This window comes from Somniosus microcephalus, chromosome 22 (assembly GCF_052327205.1).
Source record: "Somniosus microcephalus isolate GS21.2 chromosome 22, FLI_Smic_1.0, whole genome shotgun sequence".
In the NCBI taxonomy this organism is placed as follows: domain Eukaryota; kingdom Metazoa; phylum Chordata; class Chondrichthyes; order Squaliformes; family Somniosidae; genus Somniosus; species Somniosus microcephalus.
In genome coordinates this window covers 54,962,509-54,981,052 of record NC_141008.1, presented here as the reverse complement: position 1 = coordinate 54,981,052, position 18,544 = coordinate 54,962,509, and the positions used below count along the sequence as shown (strand labels likewise).

Sequence of the window (18,544 nt, the reverse complement as noted above, 5' to 3'; positions counted from 1 at the left end):
CACTGCTTTTCTTGATATATATTAATGACTTGGATGTAGGTGTACAGGGCACAAAACTCGGAAGTATAGTGAACAGTGAGGAGGATAGTGATAGACTTCAAGACAGGCTGGTGGAATGGGCGGACATGGGGCAGATGAAATTTAACGCAGAAAAGTGTGAAGTGATACATTTTGAAGATCCCACGGCCACTATTTCAAAGAAGAGCAGGGCGAGTTCTCCCCGGTGTCCTGGCCAATATTTATCCCTCAACCAACATCACTAGAACAGATTATCTGGTCATTACCACATTGCTGCTTGTGGGAGCTTGCTGTGTGTAGATTAGCTGCCGCGTTTCCCACATTACAACAGTGACTACACTTCAAAAGTACTTCATTGGCTGTAAAGTGCTTTCAGATGTCCGGTGGTCGTGAAAGGCGTTATAGAAATGCAAGTCGTTCTTTTTTCATTGGCTGTGAAGTGCTTCGAGATGTCCTGAGGTCATGAAATGCAAGCTCTTTCTTTCTATAGCTTACGTGCCTTTATGCGACTCATCAACTTGCTCTCTGATTCGTTGACGTGCATGTTGGCAGAACTGACAAGTTTAGGAACAGTCTTTCTTCTCTCCCCAACCCCCAAACTCCAATCAAACGAAACACTCCCAACATCACAAGTGCCCCATCCAGCAGCATGACAACAGACAACACTCGTCCAAAGCAGAATCTTATAGTCCCGTTGTGCTGAGACTGAGCTTCAGTCCACTTTGATTGGGAGACAGATACTCCAACACTACAGCTACATGGAAACCTTAACATTTTCCTCCAGTCTGCCTCCCGTTCAGGTACAGCGGGGACATGTGGAGACTCGGGCGGATGGGTTCTACATGAGCTGCCAAGACTATTGGACAAAAAGAAACTCTGCAAGGACGAACAAACCTCAGGACGCACTGGACGGTAACCCATCGGATCCCAACCAGACTGAATCTCTAGTGTCCAAAGTCAAAAATGGTTTGGAGGCCTATTGAAATATACCAATAATATATAAGCAGGTATTGGATGAGGTTCTCGTCGACTGAATGGTACACACGAGCAGAAAAATCACAACCCAGGCAGAACTGTTAACCTTCAGTCAGCACGCCGCTTCCTTCAGTACAACAACTTGTATTTATATAGCGCCTTTAACGTAGTAAAACGTCGCAAGGCGCCGCACAGGAGTGTTACAAGACAACAACAAAAAATGGACAATAAGGCTCAAGTAACACAACTACCACAGATTTGAACACTTCTAACGTGAGTCTTAAAAACAGTAAAATAAACTCTATTGACAGGCAAGGACCAAAGGCAACACAAGGGAAAAACTTTTTTACGCAGCGAGTGGTTAGGATCTGAAATGCACCCTGCCTGAAAGGGTGGTGGAGGCGGATTCAATCACTGCTTTCAAAATGGAATTTTACCTGAAGGAAAAAAATTTGGGGGGTACGGGGAAAGTGCGGGGGAGTGGGACTTGCTGAAGTGCTCTTGCAGAGAGCCGGCACGGGCTCGACAGGCCGAATGGCCTCCTTCCATGCTGTAATCATTCTCTGATTCTATGAACTGGCAGACCACAGCGAAAGAAAATGACTTGCATTTCTATAGCGCCTTTCACCACCTCAGAATGTCCCAAAGCGCTTTACAGCCAATGAAGTACTTTTTGAAGTGTAGTCGCTGTTGCAATATAGGAAACGCAGCAGCCAATTTGTGCACAGCAAGCTCCCACAAACAGCGATGTGATAATGACCAGATAATCTGTTCGTTTTTAGTGATTTTGATTGAGGGATAAATATTGGCCCCAGGACATCGGGGAGAACTCCCCCCTGCTCTTCTTCGAAATAGTGGCCGCGGGATCTTTTACGTCCACCTGAGAGGGCGGACGGGGCCTCGGTTTAACATCTCATCTGAAAGGCAGCACCTCTGACAGTGCAGCACTCCCTCAGCACTGCACTGGGAGCGTCGGCCTAGATTTTGTGCTCAAGTCTCTGGAGTGGGACTCGAACCCACGACCTTCCGACTCCGAGGCCAGAGTGCGATCTGCTGAGCCACGGTGATCTCATATCTTCCTGCTGCTTTACAAAATGCCCGTCTTTACATTCGGCATCAAGAAAATGCGCGGGAGTGGAACGCAAACATCCATCAGAGAAGGAATTGCTGGAATTCAGAGGAGGTCGTGCTGTACACGTTCAATGAAGCTCAATGAGGAAGAAGTATGCCGATTTTCAAACCGGAGGTCAACAGGCAACTAGATTTTATCTTGTTATTTCTTGCTTTAAGATCTCAAATGAACAAGAACGTTAGATTAAACAATAATTCAGGCTTTGCTTCTATTGAAAAGAAAAGCACAAGTGAGAAAGTTATATGGGCCTTTGGGATGTCCCTTAAACATCTGGAACTCCAAGAAAAATAATTGATCATCCCAGCCTTAATTAGCCCTGAACGTGATGAGATTTCTACACTTCAGGGAATGCACTGATTGGCCAGTCTGGGAAAGGGTCAGTGTTTATCCGCACCCTCCACTGGCACAGCGCCCAAGTAGCATTTAGAATGGAGAGTCCCATCATCAGAATTCCTTTCTTAAAAAAAAAAGAATCAAAACACAACTACAAAAGCTTCATGGACCAGCCACATAAATACTGTGGCTACAAGGGCAGGTCAGAGGCTAGGTATTCTGTGGCGAGTGTCTCACCTCCTGATTCCCCAAAGCTTTCCCACCATCTACAAGGCACAAGTCAGGAGTGTGATGGAATACTCCCCACATGCCTGGATGAGTGCAGCTCCAACAACACTCAAGAAGCTCGACACCATCCAGGACAAAGCAGCCCATTTGATTGGCACCCCATCCACCACCTTAAACATTCACTTCCTCCACCACCGGCATACCGTGGCTGCAGTGTGTACCATCTACAAGATGCACTGCAGCAACTCGCCAAGGCTTCTTCGGCAGCACCTCCCAAACCCGCGACCTCTTCCACCTAGAAGGACAAGAGCAGCAGGCGCTTGGGAACACCACCACATCCAAGTTCCCCTCCAAGTCACACACCATCCTGACTTGGAAATATATCTGCTGTTACTTCATCGTCGCTGGGTCAAAATCCTGGAACTCCCTCCCTAACAGCACTGTGGGAGTACCTTCACCACACGGACTGCAGCGGTTCAAGAAGGCGGCTCACCACCACCTTCTCAAGGGCAACTAGGGATGGGCAATAAATGCTGGTCTTGCCAGCAACGCCCACATCCTAGGAACGAATAAAAAAAAGACTTTGACAGCTGTTGAGAGGGGTATTCCTCCAGTCAATAACTTCAATGGAAACCACCCCCACCCACTCCTCTGTCAAGTTATTAAAACATAACATTTAAGTGGTGACATGCCGATGGTACTAGTGATGGACTCAGGGGAGTTGGTGTCACAGCAAGTTCAACACTTGCCCAATACTGTCCCAACACAGAGATTTCTTGTGTGTTTAAAGTGAAACTGTAACTGGGAATAGCCCAGATGTGAAGAACATAAAGGCCAAGGGACGGTAACGTGGCACATTCACAAGATGAATACAGATAAGGAAAACCATTCCACCCATCTTAGCACATCCATCCAAAGAGAAAAACCTCCAATTCTCCCCCGCCCGCCCACCAATGTTCCGGCTAGGTTGCGCGCGTGCGTGGTTGGGGGGGTAATCCGCAGGGTCCCGGGCGGTAATCCGCAGGGTCCCGGGCGGTAATCCGCAGGGGCCCGGGCGGTAATCCGCAGGGGCCCGGGCAGGCCACTCACAAGCTGTTCCATTTGAAATACCACATGAGCAGGAATTTAAAGGGTCCGTGCAGCGAAGTAAACAGGCGCGCACAACAAAGACAACTTTGGTTTGTATTCATTCCTGGGATGTGGACGTCGCTGGCAAGGCAAGCATTTATTGCCCATCCCTAATTGCCCTCGAGAAGGTGGTGGTGAGCCGCCTTCTTGAACCGCTGCAGTCCGAGTGGTGAAGGTACTCCCACAGTGCTGTTAGGGAGGGAGTTCCAGGATTTTGACCCAGCGACGATGAAGGAACGGCCGATATATTTCCAAGTCAGGATGGTGTGTGACTTGGAGGGGAACTTGGAGGCGATGGTGTTCCCATGAGCCTGCTGCCCCTGTCCTAGGTGGTAGAGGTTGCAGGTCTGGGAGGTGCTGCCAAAGAAGCCTTGGCGAGTTGCTGCAGTGCATCTTGTAGATGGTGCATGTAATGATCAATAACATGTCATTCTAGAGTGGTACACTAGATGGAGCCATAGAGCTGTATATTTAGTTGTATGTGTTTAAGACTACACTACCCACGATGCACTAGGCTACCCACAAGGCAGTAGTCAAGATGGAAGCCTTCACACAGAAGTACACATGCTGAATCTCTACAGATGCTGTACCTAGAGAACGTGTACTGAATAAATGACTAGCTAGAAGCTAACTGTTCATAATAAGAATGTCTAGTTATTAACAGTGCACACTGCAGCCACGGTGCGCCGGTGGTGGAGGGAGTGAATGTTTAACTTGGAACATTGCTGCCCTCCCTCCCCAACGAACAAGCTCTTCAATGAGCCTCAGTATCTTGTTACCCCCCACCCCCCTCCCACACTACTCATAACCATCTGGTTCAGAGATAGGAGGGCGAGCAGCTCAACTGAAGAAAAGGCGGTTACCCGCTGAGAATGTGCTCCATCCAGCAACCAGCATAAACAGCTGCAACTGGAGCCTAACTGTGTGCAGCAGCGCCAAGATACCTGGCCGGTACTTAACACACAGGACATTAAAGGGCCATTTCTGCCAGGTTATGTCCCCTACCCAAACAGCCGCTTGTCTTCATGGAGGGGAAATATTAGCTTTTGCCTTTCTGTTGCGAGTTGTATCTGACAGTCAGCAAGCACAGAAATCTGTTGCTAGTTAATGCTAAGCATGTTCTCATGTTAAGGGAATGTTTCCAATTACAGCAAGGCTGGAAGCTTTTAGGATCTGCATGGGCTGGAGGGAAAGGGAAAGAAAAAACCCAGATACGTGCGCCTGGCAAACATCACCAATACCAGATGTACTGACCGCTCTGTGCTGAAATAAAACGCTTATCAGATATAAATATGGAAATCACTGAACCCTGACATTACTGCTGTGCCAATCCGGCACCTGGCATAACCGCTGCAAATTGAGGTGGCCCGTTAGGAAATCCAATCTCTTCTCTTTCCCCCACTTCACCAAAAGCAAGATTCCTATCGGAGCTTTGGAATGATCACGCTGATGAGATATCGTCTGGCATCAACCGTAACGTGGAATGATGTCAAAACCGAGCCAAAAGAATTCCTTCTCTCGATTTTTTTTAGGTATGCGTGGTGAAACGTGGGCATTTATTCCCCATCCATTCAGAGCCAACCAATTAGTGTAGGCTGGAGTCACATGCGGTCCAGACCCATTAGGGGTGGCAGGTTCCCTTCCCCGATGGACGTTGTTGAACCAGTTGTTTTTTTTTTTTTTTAAAAACGACAGTGTATCAGCTTTCATCGTCACGTGATTCTGATACCAACCCACAAATGACCAGCTTTATTGAATTCAATTTCACAGTTTGCCACGGTGGAATTTGAATTATCATCTTAGAATCATAGAAAGTTACAGCACGGAAGGAGGCCATTTCGGCCCATCGTGTCCGCGCCGGCCAACAAAGAGCTATCCAACCTAATCCCACTTCCCAGCTCTTGGTCCGTAGCCCTGCAGGTTAGAGCATCCCAAGTGCACATCCGAGTACTTTTTTAATGTGGTTAGGGTTCCTGCCTCTACCATCCTTTCAGGCAGTGAGTTCCAGACCCCCACAACCCTCTGGGTGAAGAAATTTCCCCTCAAAACCCCTCTAAACCTTCCACCAATTACTTTACATCTGTGCCCCCTGGTTTTTTACCCCTCTGCTAAGGGAAATAGGTCCTTTCTATCCACTTTATCTATGCCCCTCATAATTTTATACACCTCAATAAGGTCTCCCCTCAGCCTCCTCTGTTCCAAGGAAAACAGACCCAGCCTATCCAGTCTTTCCTCTTAGCTAAGATTCTCTACTCCCGGCAACATCCTTGTAAATCTCCTCTGTACCCTCTCTAGTGCAATCACATCTTTCCTGTAATGTGACCAGAACTGCACACTCGGTTGCTGGTCGAGTACCGGAATCACCACACTACCGTACCTGCTTTTGTCCCCGTCTCTCTCCTTCCCTCCTGGAGGTATCTCGTTGTGCTGGGTTTTAGTTCTGTGCATACCAGACATCCTTCAATAACTCAATCAATCCTTCATGTGTGAGCCATGATGGCGAGTGCCAGGAAGCTCTTTGACCATTTCCAGTTCTCAAATGCATGTCACAAACAAGAGTAGACCATTCGGCCCATCCAGCTTGCTCCAATTTTGTTTGCTACGGCAGCTCTTCCTTCTTAACCCCAATTCCCCACCCATTCTTCAAATTCTTTACTGCTCTTGCATCTCAATCCGTCTCCCTTTTAAACCACTCTCCACTCCCTCTCTTAGCCCCTCTATTGCCCCGTTAGACCCTTTGGGGGAGAAATTCAGTAGGTTGCGCCACCTGTTAGCGCCTTAAGAGGGCGCTAAGTGGGTCGCAAGCCAACTCGCGCCCGGGCGCGGCACTGCCCACGCCTCCCGCTAAATTCCGCGGGACGTTAGTGGTGGCGCTAACCGTTAGCGCTGCACCGCTGCCGATGATGTCATCGGTGTGCGCAGCGCCCCGCTGATGCCCCGGCCGCGATATTCGGCAGCGCCCCCTGATTTACCGCCGGACGCTATGTCCGACCGGTTCAGGGGGGCCTACCTGCGGCCGGGGAGGCAAAATTAAAGGCGAGGTGCGGGGCGGCCATTTTTGTTGTTGGCCGCCGGCCAGCACCTGCCTGCGCTCCCGTCCCCGGCCTCCTGAACCCCCCCACCCCGCGGAGTGCCGGCTGCGCTCCAAGAGCCCGGCACTTCTCTTCAGTGCCAGGCTCTTTTGCCTGCACTCCCGATCCTCGGGGGCCCAGCTGGGCCCCAGATCGTGCTGCACAAGGCCCCTCCCCTTTAAGAAGGGGAGGAAGGCCTGCAATACCGCAGCGCGACGTGCCGCAGCGTGTGGCGCTGCGGCACGATATTCACTCGCAGCGCCCCAAGAGGGATGTGGGGCGCCTCCAGTAGCGCCGCACTTCCCTTTGGGGCGCAACCACTCAATTTCCGGTGGGCGGGCGCGAATGTTTCCGGGGCGCTACTTTTAGTGCCCTGGCGAGGCTGGCGCTCCAAACGGGGCTATTCTCAATTTCTCCCCCTTTGTCTTGGATGAGCCATAATTTGCTCCTGATTAACGTTGGGAAGACTGAAGCTATTGTCTTCAGCTGCCCCCAACTCAAGCTCCATAGTCTTGCCACCGCCTCAGGCTGAGCCACACAGTTCGACCCCAAGCCAAGTTTCTGACTCCTTATATGGGACTAGCTGAAGTGCTCTTGCAGAGAGCTGGCACGGGCTCGACGGGCCGAATGTCCTCCTTCTGTGCTGTAACCAGTCTATGATTCTATGGCCTAGAAATTCAGTATAGCCACGTTTGGGGCGCTACAGCATGGCGTTCGCTAACTTTTGCGCCCGGCGCAACTTAGTGCCACCTTCGCCGATATTCAGTTGCATCGCCCCAAGAGGTTGCTGCTGCGCTAAAGCAGGCGATGCACGACTATCATTAGGCGCTAAGCCGGCGATCCGGGGCGCAAACACCGAAGGCGGGCGCAGCGCAGGTGCGGCGAGTTGCTCACTGAGGCCAGACAGTCAGGCGCCGGTCAGCACTTAAAGGGGGAGGGTGGAATTTCTTGGCTGCCACGCCCTGCACACTGCAGCCCTAAGGCAAGGCCTGAACACTGCTTCTGGAACAGCTCCACGCCCAGAAGAATGGAGAAGGCCAGGGAGAGAGCGCAGCGCTTCGGCGAGGGTGACCTGAGGCTGCTGGTTGGCGCAGTGGACCGCAGGCGCCATATCCTCTTCCCTGAGGGTGGCAGGAGGCCGCTGCCCGCCGAATATCGGAAAGCATGGAGAGATGTGGCAAACAGGGTCACGTCCAACAGCGTGGTTGGCAGGACACCAACCCAGTGCTGGAAAAAATTCAACGACCTCACTCGGGTTGTCAGGGTGAGTACCCTTTCCAGTATCCTCCTCATCCCTGCATGTGCACCTCACTTTATGGCCAAACAGGTCTGAAAGCCCTAATGGCCAGCCCTCATCCAGCAGCTATGGGACTGTCATGAAAAGCACTTGCGCAATCAGGACTTTAGACACTGTCAGGGCTAATCGAACATGGGAGGCAGTGCGGGCAAGATCAGGGCTTGACACTGTACTTAGAGGCGGTCCTTTCTCTTGCAGGCCAAGCTGGCGCATAACAGAAGACAGCAGCGACAGACCGGGGGAGGCCGTCCTGACCTGAAACAGCTGAGCGACCTCGAGCAGCAAGTGGAGCGGATCATGGCAGGCCGGCTGAGTGGCCCCGTCGCCACTGGAGATGCTGACCCTGTTCTGGGCACCAATGGTAAGGTCATCACCTTTTTGACCTCTCCCTTTCCACTTGCGCCTCACGCCAGCATCCTTTGCCACTATCGAACCAATGCAGTGCACAGCAGCACTCATGCCTCCCTCGCTGCCGCCCTGTCCTCACTCTAAAGCAACTCTTGTGCCTCCCTGCTTTCAGATGGTGACTCGCCAGGTGAGGAGGCGGCCCCTCAAGCTGGCACTGTGTCCGAGTCAGACATAGAGGAGGAGGAAGAGGAAGCCAGCCCATCAGGGACACCCTCAGCCGAGGCAGCCCATGGCCATGATGGGGACACGTCTTCCCTGGAGGGGAGCAGGGGGGAAGGGTCGGAGGATAGTGAAGCTCCGGGGACCAGCGGGCTGCAGCAACGCGGGAGGGGTGGGGAAGCTTGGCGGCCTTCTCCCCGGAGGGTGAGTGCGGCCTCCAGTCCTGCTACGGTGAGCGCAGAGGAGGTGCGGCTCCTAGCGGAAATGGGCGCCCAGGCTGAGCGCAGGCACACCGAGCTCATGGCTGCAGTGGCAAGGATGCCTGACTCCATAGAGTCACTGGCAAGGAGTGTGCAGGAATTCGGGGCAGCACAGGCCAGGAGTCTGCAGGACGTCGCGGCAGCACAGGCCAGGAGTCTGCAACAATTCAGTGCAGCACAGGCCAGGAGTCTGCAACAATTCAGTACAGCACAGGCCAGGAGTCTGCAGGACATCGCGGCAGCACAGGCTAGGAGTCAGCAGGACTTCGCTGCTTCACAGGCGGCTTCTAGCCAAGTGCTCAGTCGTGCCGTGCATTCACTGGCTGCTGTCATGCAGACACAGACCAGGGCCACACGGGCACTAACTGCTGCCACACTCGCTGGATCGGCCAGGCATCGCTGGGGCACTCGCTGTGCCGCAGCAGCCCAGCAGTCTGTGCCTCAGCAGATTGCTGCGCATGCTGCAGTGCTGGCCCGTGCGCGTGCCAATGTCTCAGCCGACCAGGGAGTGCCTGTGATCTGTCAGGTTGGCAGCATTCCTGCAGCCAACACTGTCACTCCTCCATTGCAGCTGCCACCAGCTGTTGGACAGACTGCTGCCGCCCAAGCAGAGTTGGAGCAGTCAGCAGCCGGCCCCTCCAGGCCGACCCCCAAGGGCATCTGCCATCTCACCATCTGACCCTCAGCAGCCTTCCCCCAGCCTTGCTGCAGCCACTGGGGTCCCATTGAGGAGGAGCTGCAGGGCGGGTAGGGGCCAGTCACGGAAGCGAAACGGATCACCCTCGCAGGGGAAAAAGTAGAAGATGTGGCCAAATGTTTTGTTTTACTTATAAAAGCTGAGACTGGTGTATTTGTTTCATATATAAAAGCCGAGACTGGTGTATTTGTTTCATATTTAAAGGTCGAGACTGGTGTATTTGTTTCATATTTAAAGGCCGAGACTGGTATATTTGTTTTACTTGTAAAGGCCGAGACTGGTGTATTTGTGTTTTTGGGGGGGGTTTCTCTCCATTAGTTTGTCATGTGGGAAGGGCACAGAGGTATCATAGTAAAAAAAATTCTTAAATCGCACTGTCCATGCTTTCTTTTGGAAGTCCTGGTTGCCCTGCTCGGCTGAGGGCTTGTGGAGCGGCTACATTCATCTTCTGCCATTGGCACAAGCCATTCCCTGAGAGGGGGCCTAGAACCGACTTGCAATAAGCCGCCGACGGGCAGCCCTTGCACTTTCTGCCTCCCTCCTGTGCTGGTCGTCCTCCTCCTCCTCTGGTGGTCCTCCAATGTCTGCTGGCAGTGGCTGAGTCCTGCGGATAGCCAGGTTGTGCAGCATGCAGCACACGACAACGAAATGGGAGACTCGCTCAGGCGAGTACTGTAGGGCTCCCCCGGAACGATCCAGACAGTGGAACCGTTGCTTCAGCACGCCGATTGTTTGCTCAATGATGTTCCTGGTTGCTTGATGGCTCTCATTGTATCCCTCTTCAGCAGGGGTGCTGGGCGCACGGAGCGGGGTCATCAGCCAGGTGCACAAAGGATAGCCTTTGTCCCAGAGAAGCCATCCTCGTGGGTAAGGCTGGGCCTCAAACATGTCTGCCACAGAAGTCTGGCGCAGGATGAAGGCATCGTGGCTGCTGCCTGGAAAGCGGGCATTGACAGCTAGGATGAGCTGCCCGTGGTCACACACCAACTGCACGTTGAGCGAATGGTAGCCCTTCCGGTTGCGGTAATCCTCGGCATTCTCTAGAGGTGCCCGCAAAGCCACATGCGTGCAGTCAATGGCGCCCTGCACCATGGGGAAGCCCGCTAATGCTGCAAAGCCCATTGCACGCTGTTGCTGCTTGTCAACGGTCATGGGGAAGGAGATGAACTGACGTCTCCTTCTGAAAAGGGCATTGGTCACCTGGCGGATGCAGCAATGTACCGCAAACTGGGAGATGTTGGAAATGTCCCCAGTAGCGGATTGGAAGGAGCCGGTGGCATAGAAGTTGAGAGCCACCGTCACCTTTACTGCCACCGACAGAGACGTCCTGCTCCTCAGCTGTGGCTGCAGATCTCCGCGAAGCAGGTGGCAGATCTCAGTGACCACCGCCCTTCTGAATCGCAGCCTCCGAACACACTGCTCCTCAGACATGTTCAGATATGAGAACTGCTGGCGGTATACCCTGGGTGGGTAAGGCCTCCTTTGCCGACGCCTGTTGCCCCTTCTCCGTCTGGCCATGACTGGCACTCTCTCATGGCGTCTCTGAGCCCTTTGAATGCAATGGAGAAGCCCAATGTTTCCACCCATTGCAGCCCCCATTATATGTTTCCAATCAATGCTATGACTCTGAAGTTAAAGACAAGTGCAAAGCTGTGGCCTGAAGCCACAAGTACCTGTGCGAGTGTTGAGCCAAACCAGAAAGCTCTCTATCTTTGTCTCTCTCCAAAGATCCGTCTCTTACAAAGAAGGAGTGGTGCAAAATGGCTGCCATTTATACTGCAGGAGGAGTCCCCTTTAATTAGCGCCCCCTGCAGCGACTGGGAACCGTTCCCCTCTACCAGTCGCTAGGGGCGCCAGGCGCACAATAGGCCGGCGCCACTGAATTTCCGGTTTGGGGCGCACAAAGGGCGTTGCGCCATGAAATGACGGCAGGATCTGCGCGCGCAGCTGAGTGCGCGCAAAGGTTTGGCGTCGCCGCTAAATCTTAACTGAAGTTCGCGAGAGGCGCAGATCGTGCTGCGCCCGGGCGCCAGTCGCTTAGCACCCCACTTCTCCTCCTCCTAAGGCGCTAGCGGCTGGCGCAAACAACTGAATTTCTAGGCCTATATCCTCTCTATCATAAACGACCACCTACTTTCAAGTCTGCAACACCTCCCACCTAACTTCACCATCTGTTGCTCAAATCCTCCTGCATGCCTTTCTCATCTCCATACTTGATTATTCCAATGCCCTCCAGGCCAACCTACTCTTTCAAATCTCTTCTGCTCGTATCCTATCCCCCGCACCAAGTCCCACTCGCGTATCATGTCCAGCATTGATGACTTACATTGGCTCCAGGACTCCAAAGCCTTAAATTAAAAAAAAGTTTAAATCCCTCCATGGCCTCACCCTTCCCTCAATTCTCTATCCTCCTCCAGTTCTAAAATGTCCCCCCAAAATTCTCCATTCCTCTGGCTCCAGCTCCTTGTGCATTTCTCCCCCCCCTTCAGCCCACCATTGGCGACTGTCCCCTTAATCTGAAATTCCTTAAAACCCTCTACATTTTCACCTCCCTCTTCTCCTTTAAGACGCTTCTTAAATTCCATCTCTTTGACCAAGCTTCTGGTCACATCTTTCGCTTAGCGGCAGGATCGGACAAAGTCAACATGGAGTGACAGGATCGGACAAAGTCAACATGGATTTACAAAAGGTAAATCATGCTTGACTAATCTACTGGAATTTTTTGAGGATGTAACTGGTAAAATAGATAAGGGAGAACCAGTGGATGTGGTGTATTTGGACTTTCAGAAGGCTTTCGATAAGGTCCCACATAAGAGATTAGCGTGCAAAATTAAGGCACATGGGATTGGGGGCAAGGTATTCACTTGGATAGAGAACTGGTTGGCGGACAGAAAGCAAAGAGTTGGAATAAACGGGTCGTTTTCCGAGTGGCAGGCAGTGACTAGTGGGGTACTGCAAGGATCGGTCCTAGGACCCCAGCTGTTCACAATATATATTAATGATCTGGACGAGGGAATTGGATGTAATATCTCCAAATTTGCAGACGACACAAAGCTGGGTGGGAGGGTAAGCTGTGAGGAGGATGTCGTGAAACTCCAGTACGATTTGGACAGGTTGGGTGATTGGGCAGAAACATGGCAAATGCACTATAATGTGGATAAATGTGAGGTTATCCACTTTGGTGGCAAAAACAGGAAGGCAGATTATTATTTGAATGGCAGTAGATTGGAAGAAGGGGAAGTGCAAAGAGACCTGGGTGTTCTTGTGCACCAGTCGCTGAAGGTAAGCATGCAGGTGCAGCAGGCGGTTAAGAAGGCAAATGGTATGTTGGCCTTCATAGCAAGAGGGTTCGAGTACAGGAACAAGGATGTCTTGCTACAGTTGTACAGGGCCTTGGTGAGGCCGCACCTTGAGTATTGTGTGCAGTTTTGGTCGCCTTACCTGAGGAAGGACGTTCTTGCCATGGAGGGAGTGCAGCGAAGATTCACCAGGCTGATACCTGGGATGGCAGGAATGACGTATGAGGAGAGATTGTGTCGATTGGGCTTATACTCACTGGAGTTTAGAAGATTGAGGGGATCTCATCGAAACCTATAAAATTCTGTCAGGCCTGGACAGACTAGATGCAGGAAGGATGTTTCTGATGGCCGGGGAGTCCAGAACCAGGGGTCATAGTCTAAGGATAAGGGGTAAGCCATTTAGGACTGAAATGAGGAGGAATTTCTTCACCCAGAGAGTGGTGAACCTGTGGAATTCTCTACCACAGAGGGCGGTGGAGGCCAGTTCATTAACTTTATTCAAGAAAGAGTTGGATATATTTCTTGAGGCTAAAGGGATCAAGGGATATGGGGAGAAAGCAGGGACAGGGTACTGAATTTGGATGATCAGCCATGATCTCATTGAATGGCGGAGCAGGCTCGAAGGGCCGAATGGCCTACTCCTGCTCCTATCTTCTATGTTTCGCCGTGAAGCGCCTTGGGTCATTTTTCTATGTTAAAGGCACATATAAATGCAAGTTGTTGTTAACACCTCAATTGTCTTAATATCTTTGCACTTTGGAGCAGTGTTACACATTTTTGCAAATATTTGTTGAAGATGTTTTTCCTGGATTTGCTGTTAACCAGTTTGGCTCGAATTCTAAGATTATGCCCAAATTTTAGAAACATTTGGAAATTTTAACAGTTTCCCCAAGACTGACTCGCTTTTTATTTGTGTTTCCCTCTCCCAGATTTAATTATTTTTCCCTCTCTCGGTGACCTTCGCTGGTTGACACCAAGAGCAGGTGATCTACTCCCCAGCGAAGCCAAGCCCTTGCTAGGATCTGAACAACAACATCCCTGATGGTTCACCGTTGGGGCGATGCACACGGTCTTAGTCTGATGCACTCTCTTCCGTTCCTTTCCCAGTTGAGATCAGAGAAACTGTGAAACACAAGCGCCCCACCATTGTGGCACACTGCATTTGTTCAGTGTCCCATCTCCTACTCTAACTATTATTTCCCAGGACTTCAAACCTGTGGATCTCCCTAACCCCCCCTCAATCTCCCTTCTTCCTACAATCCACGGGCAGTTAAAACCCAAGTTTGGGTTCATCCATTCACTACTTACACACTTACCTCTCGAACGCTTTTCAATCTTGGTCATTTCCACACTTGGTCCTTCAACCAGGTTTCTCAATTAAGGCTGTCTCAGCGGGCAGCACCCTCGCCTCTGAGTCAGAAGGTCGTGGGTTCAAGTCCCACTCCAGAGACTTGAGCACAAAAATCCAGGCCGACGGTCCCAGTGCAGTGCTGAGGGAGCGCCGCACTGTCGGAGGTGCCGTCTTTCGGATGAGACGTTAAACCCAGGCCCCGTCTGCTCTCTCAGGTGGATGTAAAAGAGCCCATGACATTATTCTGAAGAGGAGCAGGGGAGTTCTCCCCCACTGTGTTCTGACCAATATTTATCCCTCAACCAACATCAATAAAACAGATTATCCGGTCAATATCACATTGCTGTCTGTGGGACCTTGCTGTCGGTTGCCTCATTTCCTACATTACAAGAGTGACTCGGCTTCAAAACGACTTCATTGGCTGTAAAGTGCTTTGGGAAATCCTGAAAGGTGCTATAGAAATGCAAGTCTTTCCTTCTTTCAGATAGTTTTGAAGCAGACATCTCACTGTTGAACTCAATGAATCTATCTGTTGGATGAACCTTGTGCCTACCTCGCCCGCCACAAAGAACAGTAGTGGTGGATCTTCATCTTTTGCTTTGTGCTCGGAGAGAATCTTCTCTGCGATTGGCTGAATCAGTTGTTTTGCTGGTTCTATTTCCTCCTCTTCAGAATCTAAAGGAAAGTCAAAATGGAAACAGCGTCACAATAATGCAGGTGAAAACAAGTGTCGACTCCCAAGCTTCCAGGTTGCACTCTAGTAGAAGGTTTAGAAACACAAGGCCTAAGGGAATGGAATTGAGAACATGTACATTTATCTCTCTGGTTATATCCAATCCATTTCATCTCCTAAGGAAAGGTTCTTCTCAATTTTTTCCCTTCCCCCTCTCTCAATAAGCTAAATCGAGGAAAAACTCCAGAATATCTAGCAAACCTCCCATTCTACATTATTCGCCCCGACTCAGCTGCCTTTCCTTGGCTGGACGATTCAAGGATCTCTAGCTATACATATCCTTTGTAACTTTCAATTCTGCTTCTGAAAAGTGCACGTGCGCTGGATGTTGGGTTAGGTCAGGATCTAGCTCGTCTACAATGCACCTCACAGTGGAATAGCCCACTCACGCTCACCAGGGGACATGGCCTAAAAATTAGAGCCAGGCCTTCCAGGAGTGAAGTTCGGAAACACTTCAACGTGCAAAGGGTGGGAGAAGTTTGAAACTCTCTTCTGGGTCAATTGTTAATGTTAAATCTGAGATTGATAGATTTTTGTTAACAAAGGGTATTAAGGGATATGCGGCAAAGGCAGGTACATAGAGTTAAGTCACAGATCATCCATGATCTCATTGAATGGCGGAACAGGCTCGAGAGGCTGAATGGTCGACAGCTGTTCCTATGCAAGTGCCTGAGGGCTTCTCACCCGGGAGACTTCAGGGTAAGGCCAACAATGGCCAAGCCTTGCCTCTCAGCACTGCCAGCCGCTAGGTGCCTGAAACAAGTTATGTGGAAGGCAGGCATCGGGAGGTGAACCTCAGTGACAGTTCACCCAATCCTCGCAAATGCCAATGAGATGTCAACATAAGAAACAGGAGCAGGAGCAGGACAATCGGCCCCTCGAGCCTGCTCCGCCATTCAATAAGATCATGGCTGATCCAATCTTGGCCTCAACACCACTTTCCCACTCTCTCCCCGTACCCCTCGACTCCCTTGTAGTTCAAATGACTGTCAACTCCAGTCTGGGGGCCAGTTGCAGTCCCTCCCCCTCTTCTGAAAGCGCAGGTTGCGCTGGGGGGGGGGGGGGGGCCGCAGTTCCATGGGTGCCAGATGCCCTCAGGCCCCTCGTCCAAAGCGCCAAATGATGTCAGCAGTCTGTTCCGCTGCAGGGGGCATCACAGAAGCAGGCCAGGTTCTGTTCTCACCTGTGCACTTTCCAGCATGAGTCACAAGGCCTCAGCGAGAAGCTGGAAGCCTGGTTAAATTTCTCCGCTGCCAGCCCAGGGGCATGGAGGCCAGCACGGAGATTGAATCTCGGAGTTTCCTAGCACGCATAGCTCGGTTGCACATAGGGTTAGTGACTTTTTAAATTTGTTTTTATGGGATGTGGGCGTCGCTGGCAAGGCCAGCATTTATTGCCCATCCCTAGTTGCCCTTGAGAAGGTGGTGGTGAGCCACCTTCTTGAACCGCTGCAGTCCGTGTGGTGAAGGTGCTTCCACAGTGCGGTTAGGGAGGGAGTTCCAGGATTTTGACCCAGCAACGATGAAGGAATGGCTGATATATTTCTAAGTCAGGATGGTGTGTGACTTGGAGGGGAACTTGGAGGTGGTGGTGTTCCCATGCGTCTGCTGCCCTTGTCCTTCTAGGTGGAAGAGATCGCGGGTTTGGGAGGTGCTGCCGAAGAAGCCTTGGCGAGTTGCTGCAGTGTATCTTGTAGATGGTACACACTGCAGCCACGGTACGCCGGTGGTGGAGGGAGTGAATGTTTAAGGTGGTGGATGGGGTGCCAATCAAGCGGGCTGCTTTGTCCTGGATGGTGTCGAGCTTCTTGAGTGTTCTTGGAGCTGCACTCATCCAGGCAAGTGGAGAGTATTCCATCACACTCCTTACTTGTGCCTTGTAGATGGTGGAAAGGCTTTGGGGAGTCAGGAGGTGAGACACTTGCCGCAGAATACCCAACCTCTGGCCTGCTCTTGTTGCCATGGTATTTATGTTACTCAAGCAATGTAACTTTTGCATTTTGACTGCCACTACATTAGCTATTGTTCCACCAGAGCATTGTGTGGATTATAATGTTATTATAACATAATTTAAATATTATGTGGTTGTGGATTCTATCCCCCACTCTGGAGACTTGTGCACAAAAATCCAGGCTGACACTCCAGTGCAGTGCTGAGGGAGTTCTGCACTGTCGGAGATGCCGTCTTTCGGATGAGACGTTAAACCGAGGCTCCGTCTGCTCTCAGGTGGACGTAAAAGATCCCATGGCATTATTTCGGAGAAGAGCAGGGGAGTTCTCCCCAGTGTTCTAGGGCCAATATTTATCCCTAAATCAACATCAGATTATCTGGTCATTATCACATTGCTGTTTGTGGGAGCTTGCTGTGCACAAATTGGTTGCTGCGTTTCCTACACTTCAAAAAGTACTTCATGGGCTGTAAAGTGCTTTGGGACGTCCTGAGGTTGTGAACGGTACTGTATATATGCAAGTCTTTTTTTGTTAAAGTTTCTTTCAAAAAAAACGAGCTATACAGGTGTTGGTTGTCAGCCAAATAATCAAAGCATTTACCCATTGTCGGACTTTTATACTCACATTCCTTTAAATAGGAGCCAAAGGGATCTATCAATGCTTGGTAACCCTCAGCTTCCACAGCCAATATGACAAGTTAATAGGATAAGGTTTCCATATAATGGACTAAAGCTGATTGGATAGCTCAGTCCCACTGTGCTGGCTGAATTTGATTCAAGGTGAGTGTTTCTGCTATGAACTCGGTTCTGTATTCCCTGTCTCCGTGATGGGCTCATTTCACAGTTACGGAAAAATAAATTGGTTTCTGTTGTCCCAACTAGAAGGATGTGCTGATGGGGTGAGATGAAGAGGGGTGGGAGGAGGCTCATGTGGAGCATAAACACCGGCACAGATCAGTTGGGCCCGAATGGCCTGTTTCTGTACTGAAGACTCGATGTAACTACAGTTCTGTATTTCCCATTGCCAACTCTGGACACATTCATTTACCTTGCGTATCATCTGGCTTTGAGAAACAGGTACACAAACAGAGAACTAACCCACCCCCTCTTGTCGACACTTGTATATTCCTGTAACAAGCTGTCTCAGTCACTTTACTTTCAGATCACAAAGAATTGCACTTAGTTGAGAATGGTACCCGAATGAAACTGGATTTTAGATAAGGGACCGTCGAAAGAACATGATGAAGGCCGCCAGCTAAAGTTAGGATCTACCGCCGATCAAAGGCAACAAGTGAGAGCAGGTCAAGGCCGTGATCAGCGGGCAGCCAGACTGGAATCCACGGAGGCGCAGGGAATGAGGTCCTGGGGAAAAGATACAGGCAGCATTTCGGGGAAAGACCAAGGACGTGATCAAGGATCAACATATGGAGGAGCAGCCAGGAGAAAGTACAGGGATGCAGAGGACAAAAATCGAGGCCGAGTGGCCCATAATCCACGCTTCCTGAAGC

General features: G+C 50.8%; 1 protein-coding gene across 5 annotated transcripts in view; it reads right to left on the bottom strand.

Annotated features, from left to right (window-relative positions):
* The window catches only part of nxn (nucleoredoxin), a 286,408-nt gene that overhangs the window by 10,684 nt on the left and 257,180 nt on the right, over positions 1 to 18,544 (bottom strand). For all 5 annotated transcript variants that reach the window (XM_085964782.1, XM_085964781.1, XM_085964783.1 and 2 more), the window contains one exon: positions 14,910 to 15,031. In XM_085964782.1, the coding sequence (XP_085820908.1) occupies positions 14,910 to 15,031 (122 nt within the window). The remainder of the gene's footprint in view (positions 1 to 14,909; positions 15,032 to 18,544) is intronic.